The sequence below is a fragment of the Oncorhynchus nerka genome, linkage group LG10, assembly GCF_034236695.1.
Source record: "Oncorhynchus nerka isolate Pitt River linkage group LG10, Oner_Uvic_2.0, whole genome shotgun sequence".
Classification (NCBI taxonomy): Eukaryota; Metazoa; Chordata; class Actinopteri; order Salmoniformes; family Salmonidae; genus Oncorhynchus; species Oncorhynchus nerka.
Genome location: NC_088405.1, coordinates 1,875,734 through 1,895,223, shown reverse-complemented (window position 1 = coordinate 1,895,223; position 19,490 = coordinate 1,875,734). Strand labels below are relative to the sequence as shown.

General features: G+C 46.3%; 1 protein-coding gene across 1 annotated transcript; it reads left to right on the top strand.

The window, feature by feature from the left end:
- The first annotated feature begins 3,754 nt into the window (after window positions 1-3,754).
- LOC135573538 ((E2-independent) E3 ubiquitin-conjugating enzyme FATS-like) lies at window positions 3,755-18,553 on the top strand. Its single transcript, XM_065022799.1, has 4 exons — window positions 3,755-3,884; window positions 6,645-6,708; window positions 8,254-8,353; window positions 18,319-18,553. The coding sequence occupies exons 1-4, from the start codon at window positions 3,773-3,775 to the stop codon at window positions 18,355-18,357; spliced, it is 315 nt and encodes a 104-aa protein (XP_064878871.1). The 5' UTR covers window positions 3,755-3,772; the 3' UTR covers window positions 18,358-18,553.
- Window positions 18,554-19,490: the final 937 nt, after the last annotated feature.

Sequence of the window (19,490 nt, the reverse complement as noted above, 5' to 3'; positions counted from 1 at the left end):
ACCGCACACTTGTTGTTTGTGTACATGGATTTTATAATGTCGTATGTTTTACCCCAACACCACTTTCCATCAGTTTGTATAGCAGACCCTCATGCCAGATTGAGTCAAAGGCTTTTTTAAATCAACAAAGCATGAGAAGACTTTGCCTTTGTTTTGGTTTGTTTGGTTGTCAATTAGGTGTGCAGTGTGAATACATGGTCTGTTGTACGGTAATTTGGTAAAAAGCCCATTTGACATTTGCTCAGTACATTGTTTTCATTGAGGAAATGTACGAGTCTGCTGTTAATAATAATGCAGAGGATTTTCCCAAGGTTACTGTTGACACATCTCTCTCTCTCTCTCTCTCTCTCTCTCTCTCTCTCTCTATCTCTCGCTCACTCTATCTCTCGCTCACTCACTCACTCACTCACTCACTCACTCACTCACTCACTCACTCACTCACTCACTCACTCACTCACTCACTCACTCACTCACTCACTCACTCACTCACTCACTCACTCACTCACTCACTCACTCACTCACTCACTCACTTCTAGTGAAGGATGCTGGTGGTTGTGTGCGACACAGGACTGATGACAACAGACTAGACCCTGGTGAGACCACCAGAACCACACACATTGATGTTGGGTTTATTCCCCTGAATTCTGACTCTGACCCGGAAACAAGCAACGCCAACATTCCATCACCCAGGGTAAGTTGAAGTTACCAGCTCCAAGCCATCTCATAGCCAGCAGGGTAAGTTGAAGTTACCAGCTCCTAGCCATCTCATAGCCAGCAGGGTAAGTTGAAGTTACCAGCTCCTAGCCATCTCATAGCCAGCAGGGTAAATTGAAGTTCTGGAGTAAGTTTTGGAACTCATGAAACTTGATAATGAAAGACGTGTCTTGGGCTCCAGGCGTAATGCTTTTCACAACAGGCCTGTTCATCTCTCAGCATAGTCAAGTCAGAGATGTTGCATGCTGGCACAGTATCTTGTTATATTTTTCCTCTGCGGCGAGAAAACACACAGTACATTTCTGTAAGGGAGAAATCAATAGTAACACAACATGCACCAGCACCTAGCCAGCACCTAGCCAGCACCTAGCCAGCACCTAGCCATCTCCTAGCCAGCACCTAGCCAGCACCTAGCCAGCACCTAGCCATCTCCTAGCCAGCACCTAGCCAGCTCCAAGCCAGCACCTAGCCAGCACCTAGCCAGCACCTAGCCAGCACCTAGCCATCTCCTAGCCAGCACCTAGCCAGCACCTAGCCAGCACCTAGCCATCTCCTAGCCAGCACCTAGCCATCTCCTAGCCAGCACCTAGCCAGCACCTAGCCAGCACCTAGCCAGAACCTAGCCAGCACCTAGCCAGCACCTAGCCAGCACCTAGCCAGCCATCTCCTAGCCAGCACCTAGCCAGCACCTAGCCAGCACCTAGCCAGCTCCTAGCCAGCACCTAGCCAGCACCTAGCCAGCACCTAGCCAGTACCTAGCCATCTCCTAGCCAGCAGCCAGCTCCAAGCCAGCACCTAGCCAGCACCTAGCCAGCAGCCCTAGCCAGCACCTAGCCAGCACCTAGCCAGCTCCTAGCCAGCACCTAGCCAGCACCTAGCCAGCACCTAGCCAGCACCTAGCCAGCACCTAGCCAGCAGCACCTAGCCAGCACCTAGCCAGCTCCTAGCCAGCACCTAGCCAGCACCCTAGCCAGCACCTAGCCAGCACCTCTCCTAGCCAGCACCTAGCCAGCACCTAGCCAGCACCTAGCCAGCTCCTAGCCAGCACCTAGCCAGCCAGCACCTAGCCATCTCCTAGCCAGCACCTAGCCAGCACCTAGCCAGCACCTAGCCAGCTCCTAGCCAGCACCTAGCCAGCTCCTAGCCAGCTCCTAGCCAGCACCTCCAGCCAGCTCCTAGCCAGCACCTAGCCAGCTCCTAGCCAGCACCTAGCCAGCTCCTAGCCAGCCAGCACCTAGCCAGCACCTAGCCATCTCCTAGCCAGCACCTAGCCAGCACCTCTCTAGCCATCTCCTAGCCAGCACCTAGCCATCTCCTAGCCATCTCCTAGCCAGCACCTAGCCAGCACCTCCTAGCCATCACCTAGCCAGCACCTAGCCAGCACATAGCCATCTCCTAGCCAGCACCTAGCCAGCTCCTAGCCAGCTCCTAGCCAGCACCTAGCCAGCTCCAAGCCAGCACCTAGCCAGCTCCAAGCCAGCACCTAGCCATCTCCTAGCCAGCTCCTAGCCAGCTCCTAGCCAGCTCCTAGCCATCACCTAGCCATCTCCTAGCCATCTCCTAGCCAGCACCTAGCCATCTCCTAGCCATCTCCTAGCCAGCACCTGGCCATCTCCTAGCCAGCACCTAGCCATCTCCTAGCCATCTCCTAGCCAGCACCTAGCCATCTCCTAGCCAGCACATAGCCATCTCCTAGCCATCTCCTAGCCAGCACCTAGCCAGCTCCAAGCCAGCACCTAGCCAGCTCCAAGCCAGCACCTAGCCATCTCCTAGCCAGCACATAGCCATCTCCCATCTCCTAGCCAGCTCCTAGCCAGCTCCTAGCCAGCTCCTAGCCAGCACCTAGCCAGCTCCAAGCCAGCACCTAGCCAGCTCCAAGCCAGCACCTAGCCATCTCCTAGCCAGCTCCTAGCCAGCTCCTAGCCAGCTCCTAGCCATCACCTAGCCATCTCCTAGCCAGCTCCTAGCCATCTCCTAGCCATCTCCTAGCCATCACCTAGCCATCTCTAGCCATCTCCCTAGCCATCTCTAGCCAGCACCTCACCCTAGCCATCTCCTAGCCAGCTCCTAGCCATCTCCTAGCCAGCACCTAGCCAGCTCCTAGCCAGCTCCTAGCCAGCACCTAGCCATCTCTAGCCATCTCCTAGCCAGCTCCTAGCCATCTCCTAGCCAGCACCTAGCCAGCTCCTAGCCAGCTCCTAGCCAGCACCTAGCCATCTCCTAGCCAGCTCCTAGCCAACTCCTAGCCAGCTCCTAGCCATCTCCTAGCTCCTAGCCAGCACCTAGCCATCTCCTAGCCAGCTCCTAGCCAGCCAGCACCTAGCCAGCTCCTAGCCAGCACCTAGCCATCTCCTAGCCAGCACCTAGCCAGCACCTAGCCAGCTCCTAGCCAGCACCTAGCCATCTCCTAGCCAGCTCCTAGCCAGCAGCACCTAGCCATCTCCTAGCCAGCACCTAGCCATCTCCTAGCCAGCTCCTAGCCAGCTCCTAGCCATCTCCTAGCCAGCACCTAGCCATCTCCTAGCCAGCTCCTAGCCAGCACCTAGCCATCTCCTAGCCAGCTCCTAGCCAGCTCCTAGCCATCTCCTAGCCAGCACCTAGCCATCTCCTAGCCATCTCCTAGCCAGCACCTAGCCAGCTCCTAGCCAGCACCTAGCCAGCGCCTAGCCAGCTCCTAGCCAGCTTCTAGCCAGCCTCCCTCCACATGAAGAGCACCAGCTCCTAGCCAGCTCCTAGCCAGCCTCCCTCCTCATGAAAAGTACCAGCTCCTAGCCATCTCCTAGCCAGCCTCCCTCCTCATGAAGAATACCAGCTCCTAGCCAGCTCCTAGCCAGCTCCTAGCCAGCCTCCATCCACATGAAGTGTGCCAGCATCAGGAGTTCCAGGCATACCTCAGGGCAGTGTCCTCGGCCCCCTGCTGAAGCAGTGACAGTAGGTCATTTTAGATAAGAGTGTCTACTAAATGACTAAAACATCTCTGCTTTTGGCCCACATACAGGAGGCTCTGGAGCGATCCAGACCACACTTCATCAGTCGCTCTCAGGGCAGACTGAGAGAGATGGAGAGGCGGGCGGAAGAGAGGAGGGAGAAGAGGCGCTCTGACCACCAGCCAGAGGAGATGATGCTGATGCACCATAGAGGACACAGCACCAGAACCAGTCCTCTTAGTGGTACGGTACCACTGACTGTTTCTCTCTCTGTCATAGAGGACACAGCACCAGAACCAGTCTCTCTCTCTGTCTCTCTCTCTGTCTCTCTCTCTCTGTTTCTCTCTCTCTCTGTCATAGAGGACACAGCACCAGAACCAGTCTCTCTCTCTCTCTCTCTCTCTCTCTGTCTCTCTCTCTCTGTTTCTCTCTCTCTCTGTCTTTCTCTGTCTGTCTCTCTCTCTCTCTGTTTCTCTCTCTGTTTCTCTCTCTCTCTCTCTCTCTGTCTCTCTCTGTCTCTCTCTCTCTCCCTCTCTCTCTCTCTCTCTCTCTCTCTCTCACACCATCTCTTTCACTATGACACCCATTGTTGCCGTGCAGCTGCAGTGGGCTGTATGCCACACACATAGTCAGAGCTCTCTTCTGTCTGCAAATTTGGCCCTCAGGCTCGTTGTATATCTACATAACATGATACAACGGAAACAAGATATCTACCCACATGTTTGTTCATATTGTTCCAGTTTTTCTTTGTTCTTCATATATATGTCTCTCTATTCATGGGAAGAAAATGATTGGCGTCACAGACATCCCTGACCTTCAGACGTAATGAGTTTGTTTATCTGTCAATGCAGCGTTTCCATCGGATCAACAGATTTCCCTGCTGAATATCAGCTTTAAAAGGGGCAATTTGTATTCGCTAAATCGATTTTTAGACTTTTAAATCAATTATAGATACCCGTGAGCTCAGTTCAACTGTCAAACCCCATCAGAACCTAAAATATACGTTTCCCCCCCAAAAATAATGTCTTTGCAAACATTGTAATTGTAAACAAACACTGTACAGCCTCAGAACATGGTTAAACTGTAATGTTGATATCATGGATGGTCAGTCCTTGCATCCACAGCTCTGTCTATGAATTTGAGAGAGGTTACATGAGGTTACATGTCTCAATCCCCATCCCTCATTTGTTTACCGAAACAGTGGCGGGGTTATACCTTTGTTATGGTTTGAAATGAAGATTGTCCCTTTAATGGAAAAAAATAAACCAAACCCCCGGTAGTATGCTGATTTCATAGTGCTTACTGCCCCCTGCTGGTCCTAGTGTGTAACTACATCATTGGCTCAGATCAATGATAATGGCATTGAGTTATAAAGGATCATCCACTGGAGAATTGCCTATTGTCAAAACAAAGGCACACTTCCTGTATGATAATTAATGCAGGATATGACCTCATTCAAGCAAATCAATGCAAGAAAAACTGTACCTGCCTGCAACAGTGAAAAACATATCTCTTCCAGGTGATAGTGAATATAGTCATCTTGTCTGGCAGGCATTAGTCATCTTCTCTGACAGGCAGTAGTCATCTTCTCTGACAGGCAGTAGTCATCTTCTCTGACAGGCAGTAGTCATCTTCTCTGACAGGCAGTAGTCATCTTCTCTGACAGGCAGTAGTCATCTTCTCTGGCAGGCAGAAGTCATCTTCTCTGACAGGCAGTAGTCATCTTCTCTGGCAGGCAGTAGTCATCTTCTCTGACAGGCAGTAGTCATCTTCTCTGACAGGCAGTAGTCATCTTCTCTGACAGGCAGTAGTCATCTTCTCTGGCAGGCAGAAGTCTCTGGCAGGCAGAAGTCATCTTCTCTGACAGGCAGTAGTCATCTTCTCTGGGAGGCAGTAGTCATCTTCTCTGACAGGCAGTAGTCATCTTCTCTGGCAGGCAGTAGTCATCTTCTTGTCTGTGGCAGTAGTCATCTTCTCTGGCAGGCAGAAGTCATCTTCTGTGGCAGGGTAGTCATCTTCTGTGGGAGGCAGTAGTGCTGGTGAGTAGAGGTGATCTATAGTTTTGTCTGTGTGGAGTAGAGGTGATCTAGAGTTTTGTCTATGTGTGGAGTAGAGGTGATCTAGAGTTTTGTCTGTGTGGAGTAGAGGTGATCTAGAGTTTTGTCTATGTGTGGAGTAGAGGTGATCTAGAGTTTTGTCTATGTGTGGAGTAGAGGTGATCTAGAGTTTTGTCTATGTGTGGAGTAGAGGTGATCTAGAGTTTTGTCTATGTGTGGAGTAGAGGTGATCTAGAGTTTTGTCTGTGTGGAGTAGAGGTGCTCTAGAGTTTTGTCTGTGTGGAGTAGAGGTGATCTAGAGTTTTGTCTGTGTGGAGTAGAGGTGATCTAGAGTTTTGTCTATGTGTGGAGTAGAGGTGATCTAGAGTTTTGTCTGTGTGGAGTAGAGGTGATCTAGAGTTTTGTCTGTGTGGATAAGAGGTGATCTATAGTTTTGTCTGTGTGGGGTAGAGGTGATCTAGAGTTTTGTCTATGTGTGGAGTAGAGGTGATCTAGAGTTTTGTCTATGTGTGGAGTAGAGGTGATCTAGAGTTTTGTCTGTGTGGATAAGAGGTGATCTATAGTTTTGTCTGTGTGGAGTAGAGGTGATCTAGAGTTTTGTCTGTGTGGAGTAGAGGTGATCTAGAGTTTTGTCTGTGTGGAGTAGAGGTGATCTAGAGTTTTGTCTGTGTGGAGTAGAAGTGATCTAGAGTTTTGTATGTGTGGAGTAGAGGTGATCTAGAGTTTTGTCTGTGTGGAGTATTGTCTGGTTGACAGGTGGTAAAGATGAGGTAAAACGGATTCCAGTTTCCCTACCTCTGGATGTCCGTTTACCTCTTGACTCATCCCTCTATCATTGTGGTGGGGAATAAAACGATTGGAAAACTCTCTAACTCAGGTGAGCAGAAACTTGAGAAATCTCTTGTTGTTAATAATCAGTATTGTGTGTGTGTGTGTGTGTTTCCAGATAACCTTTTCAGACCCAGAGATAGAGCCATTACAGGGAAGGAGATGCAGCTCAGAACCAGGCAGTGAGTTCCCTCATCTCAATCTCTCATTCTGGCATCTCTCTCTCGCTCTCTCTCGCTCTCTCTCGCTCTCGATCTCTCTCTTAGTCCTGACCACGGAGGTGGAAGCCTGTATAACCAACATCTGTTCAAAATTGCTTTTATTTTCTCTTCTGGCTTCCTTCTAACAGTGTTTTTGCTCTGCCGGTTCACCTTCTCTCTCTCTGGTTCCATCCCCACATTTTATTAGGCCGATTGATTTGTGGTTGAATCGAGAGATATCATGTCTCAATTCAGTGATCCGATGGGTGTAATGGGCGTAGGTGATCAGGTCTCTACAGGGCTGGTCTAGGCTAATGGAGTCTTCTTCGTAGGTGATCAGGTCTCTACAGGGCTGGTCTAGGTTAATGGAGTCTTCTTCGTAGGTGACCAGGTCTCTACAGGGCTGGTCTAGGTTAATGGAGTCTTCTTCGTAGGTGATCAGGTTTCTACAGGGCTGGTCTAGGTTAATGGAGTGTTCTTCGTAAGTGATCAGGTTTCTACAGGGCTGGTCTAGGTTAATGGAGTCTTCTTCGTAGGTGATCAGGTTTCTACAGGGCTGGTCTAGGTTAATGGAGTCTTCTTCATAGGTGATCAGGTTTCTACAGGGCTGGTCTAGGTTAATGGAGTCTTCTTCGTAGGTGACCAGGTCTCTACAGGGCTGGTCTAGGTTAATGGAGTCTTCTTCATAGGTGACCAGGTCTCTATAGGGCTGGTCTAGGTTAATGGAGTCTTCTTCGTAGGTGATCAGGTCTCTACAGGGCTGGTCTAGGTTAATGAAGTCTTCTTCGTAGGTGACCAGGTCTCTATAGGACTGGTCTAGGCTAATGGATTCTTCTTCGTAGGTGATCAGGTCTCTACAGGGCTGGTCTAGGTTAATGGAGTCTTCTTCGTAGGTGACCAGGTTTCTACAGGGCTGGTCTAGGTTAATGGAGTCTTCTTCGTAGGCGACCAGGTCTCTAGGACTGGTCTAGGTTAATGGAGTCTTCTTCGTAGGTGACCAGGTCTCTATAGGACTGGTCTAGGTTAATGGAGTCTTCTTCGCAGGTGACCAGGTCTCTACAGGGCTGGTCTAGGTTAATGGAGTCTTCTTCGTAGGTTACCAGGTCTCTATAGGACTGGTCTAGGTTAATGGAGTCTTCGTAGGTGACCAGGTCTCCATAGGACTGTACTAGGTTAATTGAGTCTTCTTCGGTGGTGACCAGGTCTCTACAGGGCTGGTCTAGGTTAATGGAGTCTTCTTCATATGTGACCAGGTCTCTATAGGTCTGGTCTGAGTCTTAATTCAATCCAATACAAGCACTGTCTGGAATGCTGATTTTGGGCCAAATAATATTTCAGTTCAGTCAATTTAAGAAAGTAAACTGAAATTCCAGTCTGTTTACTTTCTGAATTGATTGAATTGAAAATGGAATATATCCCAACCCTACTGGGATGATGGCCCCTTTATAAAGGACCCTGGGCATTAAACCTGAATATTCTGCCATACTGGATACTGTATGTGGGATTATGACGACTCCTTATTGACAGGAACTATAAAAATCTGCCGGAGGTGAGGAGGAAACAGGAGGAAGAGAAGAGGAGGGAGGACTGCCTGACTAACAGGCTCAGAGCAGATCTCTTCAAAAAGGTCAGAATGTCTGGAAATACGGAATGTCTCTCTCTGTTAATTGATTGGTTGCTGCAGTAACTGAATGTCTCTCTCTGTTAATTGATTGGTTGCTGCAGTAACTGAATGTCTCTCTCTGTTAATTGATTGGTTGCTGCAGTAACTGAATGTCTCTCTCTGTTAATTGATTGGTTGCTGCAGTAACTGAATGTCTCTCTCTGTTAATTGATTGGTTGCTGCAGTAACTGAATGTCTCTCTCTGTTAATTGATTGGTTGCTGCAGTAACTGAATGTCTCTCTCTGTTAATTGATTGGTTGCTGCAGTAACTGAATGTCTCTCTCTGTTAATTGAATAGGTTGCTGCAGTAACTGTTTACTATTGCTGGTGAATGTATAGTACTACTTATACAGTAGGGATTATAGTGATATAGCAGGGATTATAGTGATATAGTAGGGATTATAGTGATATAGTAGGGATTATAGTGATATAGTAGGGATTATAGTGATATAGCAGGGATTATAGTGATATAGTAGGGATTATAGTGATATAGTAGGGATTATAGTGATATAGCAGGGATTATAGTGATATAGTAGGGATTATAGTGATATAGTAGGGATTATAGTGATATAGCAGGGATTATAGTGATATAGTAGGGATTATAGTGATATAGCAGGGATTATAGTGATATAGTAGGGATTATGGTGATATAGTAGGGATTATGGTGATATAGTAGGGATTATAGTGATATAGTAGGGATTATAGTGATATAGTAGGGATTATAGTGATATAGTAGGGATTGTAGTGATATAGTAGGGATTATGGTGATATAGTAGGGATTGTAGTGATATAGTAGGGATTATGGTGATATAGTAGGGATTATAGTGATATAGTAGGGATTATAGTGATATAGTAGGGATTATAGTGATTACAGTAGGGATTATAGTGATATAGAAGGGATTATAGTGTTAAAGTAGGTATTATAGTGATATAGAAAGGATTATAGTGATACAGTAGGGATTATAGTGATTACAGTAGGGATTATAGTGATATAGTAGGGATTATAAGAAAGTAGGGATTATAGTGATTACAGGAGAGATTATGGTGATACAGTAAGCATTATAGTGATTACAGTAGGGATTATAGTGATATAGAAGGGATTATAGTGGTAAAGTAGGGATTATAGTGATATAGTAAGGATTATAGTGATACAGTAGGGATTATAGTGATATAGTAGGGATTATAAGAAAGTAGGGATTATAGTGATTACAGGAGAGATTATGGTGATACAGTAGGGATTATGGTGATTACAGTAGGGATTATGGTGATTACAGTAAGGATTATAGTGATTACAGTAGGGATTATAGTGATTACAGTAAGGATTATAGTGATTACAGTAGGGATTATAGTGATTACAATAGGGATTATTGTGATTACAGTAGGGATTAGAGTGAGTACAGTAGGGATTAGATTGATTACAGTAGGGATTAGGGTGATACTGTAGAGATTATAGTGATTACAGTAGGGATTATAGAGTTTACAGTAGGGATTATAGTGATATAGTATGGATTAGAGTGATTACAATAGGGATTATAGTGATTACAGTAGGGATTATAGTAATATAGTAGGGATTATAGTAATATAGTAGGGATTATAGTGATATAGTAGGGATTATAGTGGAAAAATAGGGATTAGAGTGATATAGTAGGGATTATAGTGCTATAGTAGGGATTATAGTGATTACAGTAGGGATTACAGTATGGATTCTAGTGATATAGTAGGGATTCTAGTGATATAGTAGGGATTCTAGTGATATAGTAGGGATTATAGTGATATAGTAGGGATTATAGTGATATAGTAGGGATTATAGTGGTACAGTAGGGATTATAGTGATATAGAGGGATTATAGTGATATAGTAAGCATTATAGTGATTACAGTAGGGATTATAGTGATATAGAAGGGATTATAGTGGTAAAGTAGGGATTATAGTGATATAGTAGGGATTATTTACATTTACATTTAAGTCATTTAGCAGACGCTCTTATCCAGAGCGACTTACAAATTGGTGCGTTCACCTTAAGACATCCAGTGGAACAGCCACTTTACAAGAAGGATTACTTTATCCTATCCTAGGTATTCCTGAAAGAGGTGGGGTTTCAGGTGTCTCCGGAAGGTGGTGATTGACTCCGCTGTCCTGGCGTCGTGAGGGAGTTTGTTCCACCATTGGGGGGCCAGAGCAGCGAACAGTTTTGACTGGGCTGCGCGGGAACTGTACTTCCTCAGTGGTAGGGAGGCGAGCAGGCCAGAGGTGGATGAACGCAGTGCCCTTGTTTGGGTGTAGGGCCTGATCAGAGCCTGGAGGTACTGAGGTGCCGTTCCCCTCACAGCTCCGTAGGGAGGCAAGCACCATGGTCTTGTAGCGGATGCGAGCTTCAACTGGAAGCCAGTGGAGAGAGCGGAGGAGCGGGGTGACGTGGAGAGAACTTGGGAAGGTTGAACACCAGACGGGCTGCGGCGTTCTGGATGAGTTGTAGGGGTTTAATGGCACAGGCAGGGAGCCCAGCCAACAGCGAGTTGCAGTAATCCAGACGGGAGATGACAAGTGCCTGGATTAGGACCTGCGCTGCTTCCTGTGTGAGGCAGGGTCGTACTCTGCGGATGTTGTAGAGCATGAACCTACAAGAACGGGCCACCGCCTTGATGTTAGTTGAGAACGACAGGGTGTTGTCCAGGATCACGCCAAGGTTATTAGCACTCTGGGAGGAGGACACAATGGAGTTGTCAACCGTGATGGCGAGATCATGGAACGGGCAGTCCTTCCCCGGGAGGAAGAGCAGCTCCGTCTTGCCGAGGTTCAGCTTGAGGTGGTGATCCGTCATCCACACTGATATGTCTGCCAGACATGCAGAGATTACATTAGGGATTATAGTGATACAGTAGGGATTATAGGTATATAGTAGGGATTATAGGTATATAGTAGGGATTATAGTGATATAGTAGGTGTTATAGTGGTACAGTAGGGATTATAGTGATACAGTAGGGATTATAGGTATATAGTAGGGATTATAGGTATGTAGTAGGGATTATAGTGATACAGTAGGGATTATAGTGATATAGTAAGGATTATAGTGATATAGTAGGGATTATAGGTATATAGTAGGGATTATAGGTATATAGTAGGGATTATAGTGATAAAGTAGGGATTAGAGTGATATAGTAGGGATTATAGTGATACAGTAGGGATTATAGGTATATAGTAGGGATTATAGGTATATAGTAGGGATTATAGTGATATAGTAGGGATTATAGTGGTACAGTAGGGATTATAGTGATATAGTAGGGATTATAGTGGTACAGTAGGGATTATAGTGATATAATAGGAATTATTTAAACAGAATTGCCACAGAAATCGAAAAACGAAATAGTATATATGTTGTCACTGAACTACATTAACAGCCCATGAATGAGTCTGAGCCATAAAGACAATGAACTGAACTTCGTTAACAGCCGATTAATGAGTCTATGAGACAATGAACTGAACTTCGTTAACAACCCATTAATGAGTCTATGAGACAATGAACTGAACTTCGTTAACAGCCCATTAATGAGTCTACGAGACAATGAACTGAACTTCGTTAACAACCCATTAATGAGTCTATGAGCCAATGAACTGAACTTCGTTAACAGCCCATTAATGAGTCTACGAGACAATGAACTGAACTTCGTTAACAGCCCATTAATGAGTCTACGAGACAATGAACTGAACTTCGTTAACAGCCCATTAATGAGTCTACGAGACAATGAACTGAACTTCGTTAACAGCCCATTAATGAGTCTACGAGACAATGAACTGAACTTCGTTAACAACCCATTAATGAGTCTATGAGACAATGAACTGAACTTCGTTAACAGCCCATTAATGAGTCTACGAGACAATGAACTGAACTTCGTTAACAACCCATTAATGAGTCTATGAGACAATGAACTGAACTTCGTTAACAACCCATTAATGAGTCTATGAGACAATGAACTGAACTTCGTTAACAGCCCATTAATGAGTCTACGAGACAATGAACTGAACTTCGTTAACAGCCCATTAATGAGTCTACGAGACAATGAACTGAACTTCGTTAACAACCCATTAATGAGTCTATGAGACAATGAACTGAACTTCGTTAACAGCCCATTAATGAGTCTATGAGCCAATGAACTGAACTTCGTTTACAGCCCATTAATGAGTCTACGAGACAATGAACTGAACTTCGTTAACAACCCATTAATGAGTCTATGAGACAATGAACTGAACTTCGTTAACAGCCCATTAATGAGTCTACGAGACAATGAACTGAACTTCGTTAACAGCCCATTAATGAGTCTACGAGACAATGAACTGAACTTCCTTAACAACCCATTAATGAGTCTACGAGACAATGAACTGAACTTCGTTAACCTGTTGCTTCTACCCGGGACGCTTGCGTCCCAACTAGAGCTCTGGAAATGCAAATGCGCTACGCTAAATGCTAATAGTATTAGTTAAAACTCAAAAGTTCATTAAAATACACATGCAGGGTATCGAATTAAAGCTACACTCGTTGTGAATCCAGGCAACAAGTCAGATTTTAAAATGCTTTTCAAGTAGAAAGCATGAGAAGCTATTATCTGATAGCATGCAACACCCCAAAAGACCCACAGGGACGAAACAAAATAATTAGCATTTCCCTGGCGTTACATAATAAACCTGGGAGGCACAATAAAATAGAAAACATTCATTACCTTTCACCATCTTCTTTGTTGGCACTCCTAGATGTCCCTAAACACTATTTGGGTCTTTATTTCGATTAAATCGGTCCATATAAAGCCTAGATATCGTTATATGTAGACTGTGTGATAAAGGCCTGAAAAACATTGTTTCAAAACGTAACGTCATTTTTTTAAAATTCAAAAGTCGACGATAAACTTTCACAAAACACTTCGAAATACGTTTGTAATGCAACTTTAGGTATTAGTAAACGTTAATAGCGATAAAATTCATCAGGAGGCGATGTAAAGATCATTAGCTGTCCGTCTGGAAAAATGTCCGGCTAGAAACTCAACTGAAAATATCCGGTCCTAGACCGGATTAGATTACCTGTGTCCTGTATGTGTTTGACCAAGAAAAAACTCGAAGGGAAATGACAAGACTCTAGACACCCTGTGGAAGCTGTAGGTACTGCAACCTCAGTCAATTAATTGTGGTTCACGTTTATCAATCGGTTCAAGTAGCGCATGGATATATTTTCCCCATTTTCAGTGATCAGTTTTTCCTGTGCTTTTCGATGTAAATGCCGTTCTGGTAAAGCCACAGCAGTGATTTAACCAGTTTTTTAAACGTCTGAGTGTTTTCTATCCACACAGACTAAGCAAATGCATATACTATATTCCTGGCATGAGTAGCAGGGCGCTGAAATGTTGCGCGATTTTTAACAGAATGTTCAAAAAAGTAGAGGGTCGACTGAAGAGGTTAACAGCCCATTAATGACTCTACGAGACAATGAACTGAACTTCGTTAACAGCCCATTAATGAGGCCTGGGAAGCGAGACAATGAACTGAACTTCGTTAACAACCCATTAATGAGTCTATGAGACAATGAACTGAACTTCGTTAACAGCCCATTAATGAGTCTACGAGACAATGAACTGAACTTCGTTAACAGCCCATGAATGAGTCTATGAGCCATAAAGACATTGAAGTAGTGTAACACACCAGCTCCACCTCTGTCCCACGCGCTCCATTACCTTTTGCAAAAGGCCACAGCGTTTCCATTAATGTCTTACAGGAAAGGCCTGAAGCTGTTGGAAAGGTATCGTCCTCTACAGCTAAATTACTGTGAGAAGGTAATGGCCTCGCGTTGCCGGGAGCGATGCGTAGGTTGATTGGACATTTCTGTATTGTCGTTTGGGTTCAAGCTCACTGTGATTCAATCCAGAACTGTAAAGCAGGAAAAGAGGAGGCTAACATTTGATGTGTATTTTTTATTTATTTTTAAGATTTGTTGTTGTAAAAGTAATAGGTAGGATTAGGCCTGGGAAGCCTAGGACTGGTTAGGATTAGGCCTGGGAAGCCTAGGACTGGTTAGGATTAGGCCTGGGAAGCCTAGGACTGGTTAGGATTAGGCCTGGGAAGCCTAGGACTGGTTAGGATTAGGCCTGGGAAGCCTAGGACTGGTTAGGATTAGGCCTGGGAAGCCTAGGACTGGTTAGGATTAGGCCTGGGAAGCCTAGGACTGGTTAGGATTAGGCCTGGGAAGCCTAGGACTGGTTAGGATTAGGCCTGGGAAGCCTAGGACTGGTTAGGATTAGGCCTGGGAAGCCTAGGACTGGTTAGGATTAGGCCTGGGAAGCCTAGGACTGGTTAGGATTAGGCCTGGGAAGCCTAGGACTGGTTAGGATTAGGCCTGGGAAGCCTAGGACTGGTTAGGATTAGGCCTGGGAAGCCTAGGACTGGTTAGGATTAGGCCTGGGAAGACTAGGACTGGTTAGGATTAGGCCTGGGAAGCCTAGGACTGGTTAGGATTAGGCCTGGGAAGCCTAGGACTGGTTAGGATTAGGCCTGGGAAACCTAGGACTGGTTAGGATTAGGCCTGGGAAGCATAGGACTGGTTAGGATTAGGCCTGGGAAGCATATAACTGGTTAGGATTAGGCCTGGGAAGCCTAGGACTGGTTAGGATTAGGCTTGGGAAGCATATGACTGGTTAGGATTAGGCCTGGGAAGCCTAGGACTGGTTAGGATTAGGCCTGGGAAGCCTAAGACTGGTTAGGATTAGGCCTGGGAAGCCTAGGACTGGTTAGGATTAGGCCTGGGAAGCCTAGGACTGGTTAGGATTAGGCCTGGGAAGCCTATAACTGGTTAGGATTAGGCCTGGGAAGCCTAGGACTGGTTAGGATTAGGCCTGGGAAGCCTAGGACTGGTTAGGATTAGGCCTGGGAAGCCTAGGACTGGTTAGGATTAGGCCTGGGAAGCCTAGGACTGGTTAGGATTAGGCCTGGGAAGCCTAGGACTGGTTAGGATTAGGCCTGGGAAGCCTAGGACTGGTTAGGATTAGGCCTGGGAAGCCTAGGACTGGTTAGGATTAGGCCTGGGAAGCCTAGGACTGGTTAGGATTAGGCCTGGGAAGCCTAGGACTGGTTAGGATTAGGCCTGGGAAGCCTAGGACTGGTTAGGATTAGGCCTGGGAAGCCTAGGACTGGTTAGGATTAGGCCTGGGAAGCCTAGGACTGGTTAGGATTAGGCCTGGGAAGCATATAACTGGAACCCTTTCATCAGAGGTGATTAATTCTCAGGTTTGCATCAATTCTTTTCCTGACTAGTAAACAGATGTATTTCCTTTTGTCAAGGGACACATTCAGGTAATTGGTTTTCGTAGGACTAGAGATGCAGATATTTAAACTGAACAAAATGACCACCATCGCCTGTCCCTCGGGTCTCGTGTCCTTCCATGTTTTCCAACTAAAAAAACACTGCTTGTCCCCAAATTGAGCACACAACGTCACGTGCTGCCTGCTGTGGCCACTAGAGGGCCCTGTTCACATATATTTACACTTGAATCACTCCTTTTAATCACAAGACGAGGAAATCAAATGACACGTGCTGCCTGCTGTGGCCACTAGAGGGCCCTGTTCACATATATTTACACTTGAATCACTCCTTTTAATCACAAGACGAGGAAACCAAATGACACGTGTCGGGATTATTGTTTTTTGAACACACACGTCAATGCTGACATCAAAGTCACAAGTCCAATGAGTCTGAAGCTGAAAGTCTCAAGCACATTGGTTGTATTGTTTTACTGTTGTCTACTGGTGAGAGTGAGGGGAGCACATTGGTTGTATTTCTACTGGTGAGAGTGAGGGGAGCACATTAGTTGTATTGTTGTTACTGTTGTCTACTGGTGAGAGTGAGGGGAGCACATTGGTTGTATTGTTGTTACTGTTGTCTACTGGTGAGAGTGAGGGGAGCACATGGTTGTATTTCTACTGGTGAGAGTGAGGGGAGCACATTGGTTGTATTGTTGTTACTGTTGTCTACTGGTGAGAGTGAGGGGAGCACATTGGTTGTATTGTTGTTACTGTTGTCTACTGGTGAGAGTGAGGGGAGCACATTGGTTGTATTTCTACTGGTGAGAGTGAGGGGAGCACATGGTTGTATTGTTTTTACTGAGAGTGAGGGGAGCACATTGGTTGTATTGTTTTTACTGTTTTCCAACTGCTTGTCCCCAAATTGAGCAAATCAAATGACACGTGCTGCCTGCTGTGGCCACTAGAGGGCCCTGTTCACATATATTTACACTTGAATCACTCCTTGCAGACATCTAAGTCACAAGTCCAATGAGTCTGAAGCTGAAAGTTTCAAGCACATTGGTTGTATTGTTTTTACTGTTGTCTACTGGTGAGAGTGAGGGGAGCACATTGGTTGTATTGTTTTTACTGTTGTCTACTGGTGAGAGTGAGGGGAGCACATTGGTTGTATTGTTTTTACTGAGAGTGAGGGGAGCACATGGTTGTATTGTTTTTACTGTTGTCTACTGGTGAGAGTGAGGGGAACACATTGGTTGTATTGTTGTTACTGTTGTCTACTGGTGAGAGTGAGGGGAGCACATGGTTGTATTGTTGTTACTGTTGTCTATTGGTGAGAGTGAGGGGAGCACATTTGTTGTATTTCTACTGGTGAGAGTGAGGGGAGCACATGGTTGTATTGTGAGGGGAGCAACTTTTAGCGTGGTGTGAATCCTCTTGCAAAGACCCACTGAAGCGTTACATTTTCCATCTCTATGTTTTGTTGCTGTTGTTTCTGTTCGTTAGGCTGTTTATGCTTGTTTATGGTTATTCATGATATTTCCCTTTAGAAAATGCCTCTGTCTCTGGGTGCAGGGCCACTGGGTCCTCCTGCCCTCTCTCTCTCTGTCTGGTTACGGCTGTCAATGAACAGACTCATTGTTCTCTCTCGGTGTCTGAGCCCAGTGTCCACAGGCAAACAAAAAGGCCTTCAAAGTCTGTCTGCACTGTCGCAATCACACTGTCGGCTCTGTCTGTCTGTCTGTCTGCCTGTCTGTGGGCTCTGTCTGTCTGTCTGTCTGCCTGTCTGCCTGTCTGTGGGCTCTGTCTGTCTGTCAATGAGTCTGTTCATTGACAGCCGTAACCAGACAGAGAGACCGACAGGCAGACAGACAGACAGGCAGCCAGGCAGACAGACAGACAGAGCCCACAGACAGGCAGACAGACAGACAGACAGACAGAGCCCAGACAGACAGACAGACAGACAGACAGACAGACAGGCAGCCAGGCAGACAGACAGACAGACAGACAGAGCCCACAGACAGGCAGACAGAGCCGGCAGACAGACAGAGCCCACAGACAGGCAGACAGAGCCGACAGACAGACAGACAGGCAGCCAGGCAGACAGACAGACAGACAGACAGACCCCACAGACAGGCAGACAGGCAGACAGACAGACAGACAGAGCCCACAGACAGGCAGACAGAGCCGACAGACAGACAGACAGACAGACAGACAGAGCCCACAGACAGGCAGACAGACAGACAGACAGACAGACAGACAGACCCAGTCTTATCCTCTTCCACCTCCACTCTGCTACAGCCTGAGAAAGCACAGGAAACCAGGAAACCAGGCCACAGCCTCAGTCTCCTCTGCTTCAATAGACACGAGACTAGACAACCTGAATGTGGTACCAAAAACAGGCCCGTTGACTGTGGGCACGGTGGCCTGGATGTCTGGATGGGTACAAAGGCTATTGATTCCCATCTGAAGCAGAGAGATAGTGGGCAGTTGAGTTCTCTTGACTTTAGTTGTTTAGTCCTCGTTGGGCTTTGGAGGGTTCTGGAGGGAGTCTATGGGGTTTCACAGGGAGAATATGACCGTGATCTATAGCATAGCCCTCAGTAATAGATGCTCGATGTGTGACGTGTGCTCTCTCTCTTTGCTCTTTACAGAAACTGTTAGAACAGATCCTTCAAAGGGCTAGTCACTGAGTGAAGCCAAGGATGAATGGTCCGAACGTACGTGAGCCCCCCTCCCTCCTTCCAGCATACTGCCTTACTTTGAGAGACCCAACAACCATCAAGATGGACTAACCCCCTCCTTCCAGCATACTGCCTTACTTTGAGAGACCCAACAACCATCAAGATGGACTAACCCCCTCCTTCCAGCATACTGCCCTACTTTGAGAGACCCAACAACCATCAAGATGGACTAACCCCCTCCTTCCAGCATACTGCCTTACTTTGAGAGACCCAACAACCATCAAGATGGACTAACCCCCTCCTTCCAGCATACTGCCTTACTTTGAGAGACCCAACAACCATCAAGATGGACTAACCCCTCCTTCCAGCATACTGCCTTACTTTGAGAGACCCAACAACCATCAAGATGGACTAACCCCCTCCTTCCAGCATACTGCCTTACTTTGAGAGACCCAACAACCATCAAGATGGACTAACCCCCTCCTTCCAGCATACTGCCTTACTTTGAGAGACCCAACAACCATCAAGACGGACTAACCCCCTCCTTCCAGCATACTGCCCTACTTTGAGAGACCCAACAGCCATTAAGACGGACTAACCCCCTCCTTCCAGCATACTGCCCTACTTTGAGAGACCCAACAGCCATTAAGACAGACTAACCCCCTCCTTCCAGCATACTGCCTTACATTGAAAGACCCAACAACCATCAAGACGGACTAACCCCCTCCTTCCAGCATACTGCCCTACTTTGAGAGACCCAACAACCATCAAGACGGACTAACCCCTCCTTCCAGCATACTGCCCTACTTTGAGAGATGGACTAACCCCCTCCTTCCAGCATACTGCCCTACTTTGAGAGATGGACTAACCCCCTCCTTCCAGCATACTGCCCTACTTTGAGAGATGGACTAACCCCCTCCTTCCAGCATACTGCCCTACTTTGAGAGATGGACTAACCCCCTCCTTCCAGCATACTGCCCTACTTTGAGAGACCCAACAGCCATCAAGACGGACTGACGATCATCCCAACGACAGTATTAATACACATTATAATTAAGCAACATCATAAAAAATAAAAAAGATAAACAATTTTTTAAAATTTGTAGTGAAAATGGGTGTCATTAGAAATGAAACAAAACGAT

Excerpts from the sequence above, each read along its gene's own strand:
- LOC135573538 (XM_065022799.1), top strand. The coding sequence starts at position 3,773 with ATGGAGAGGCGGGCGGAAGAGAGGAGGGAGAAGAGGCGCTCTGACCAC. Across the intron at positions 6,709-8,253 it reads ATGCAGCTCAGAACCAGGCA|GAACTATAAAAATCTGCCGG; the intron begins GTGAGTTCCCTC and ends CCTTATTGACAG. Across the intron at positions 8,354-18,318 it reads GAGCAGATCTCTTCAAAAAG|AAACTGTTAGAACAGATCCT; the intron begins GTCAGAATGTCT and ends TGCTCTTTACAG.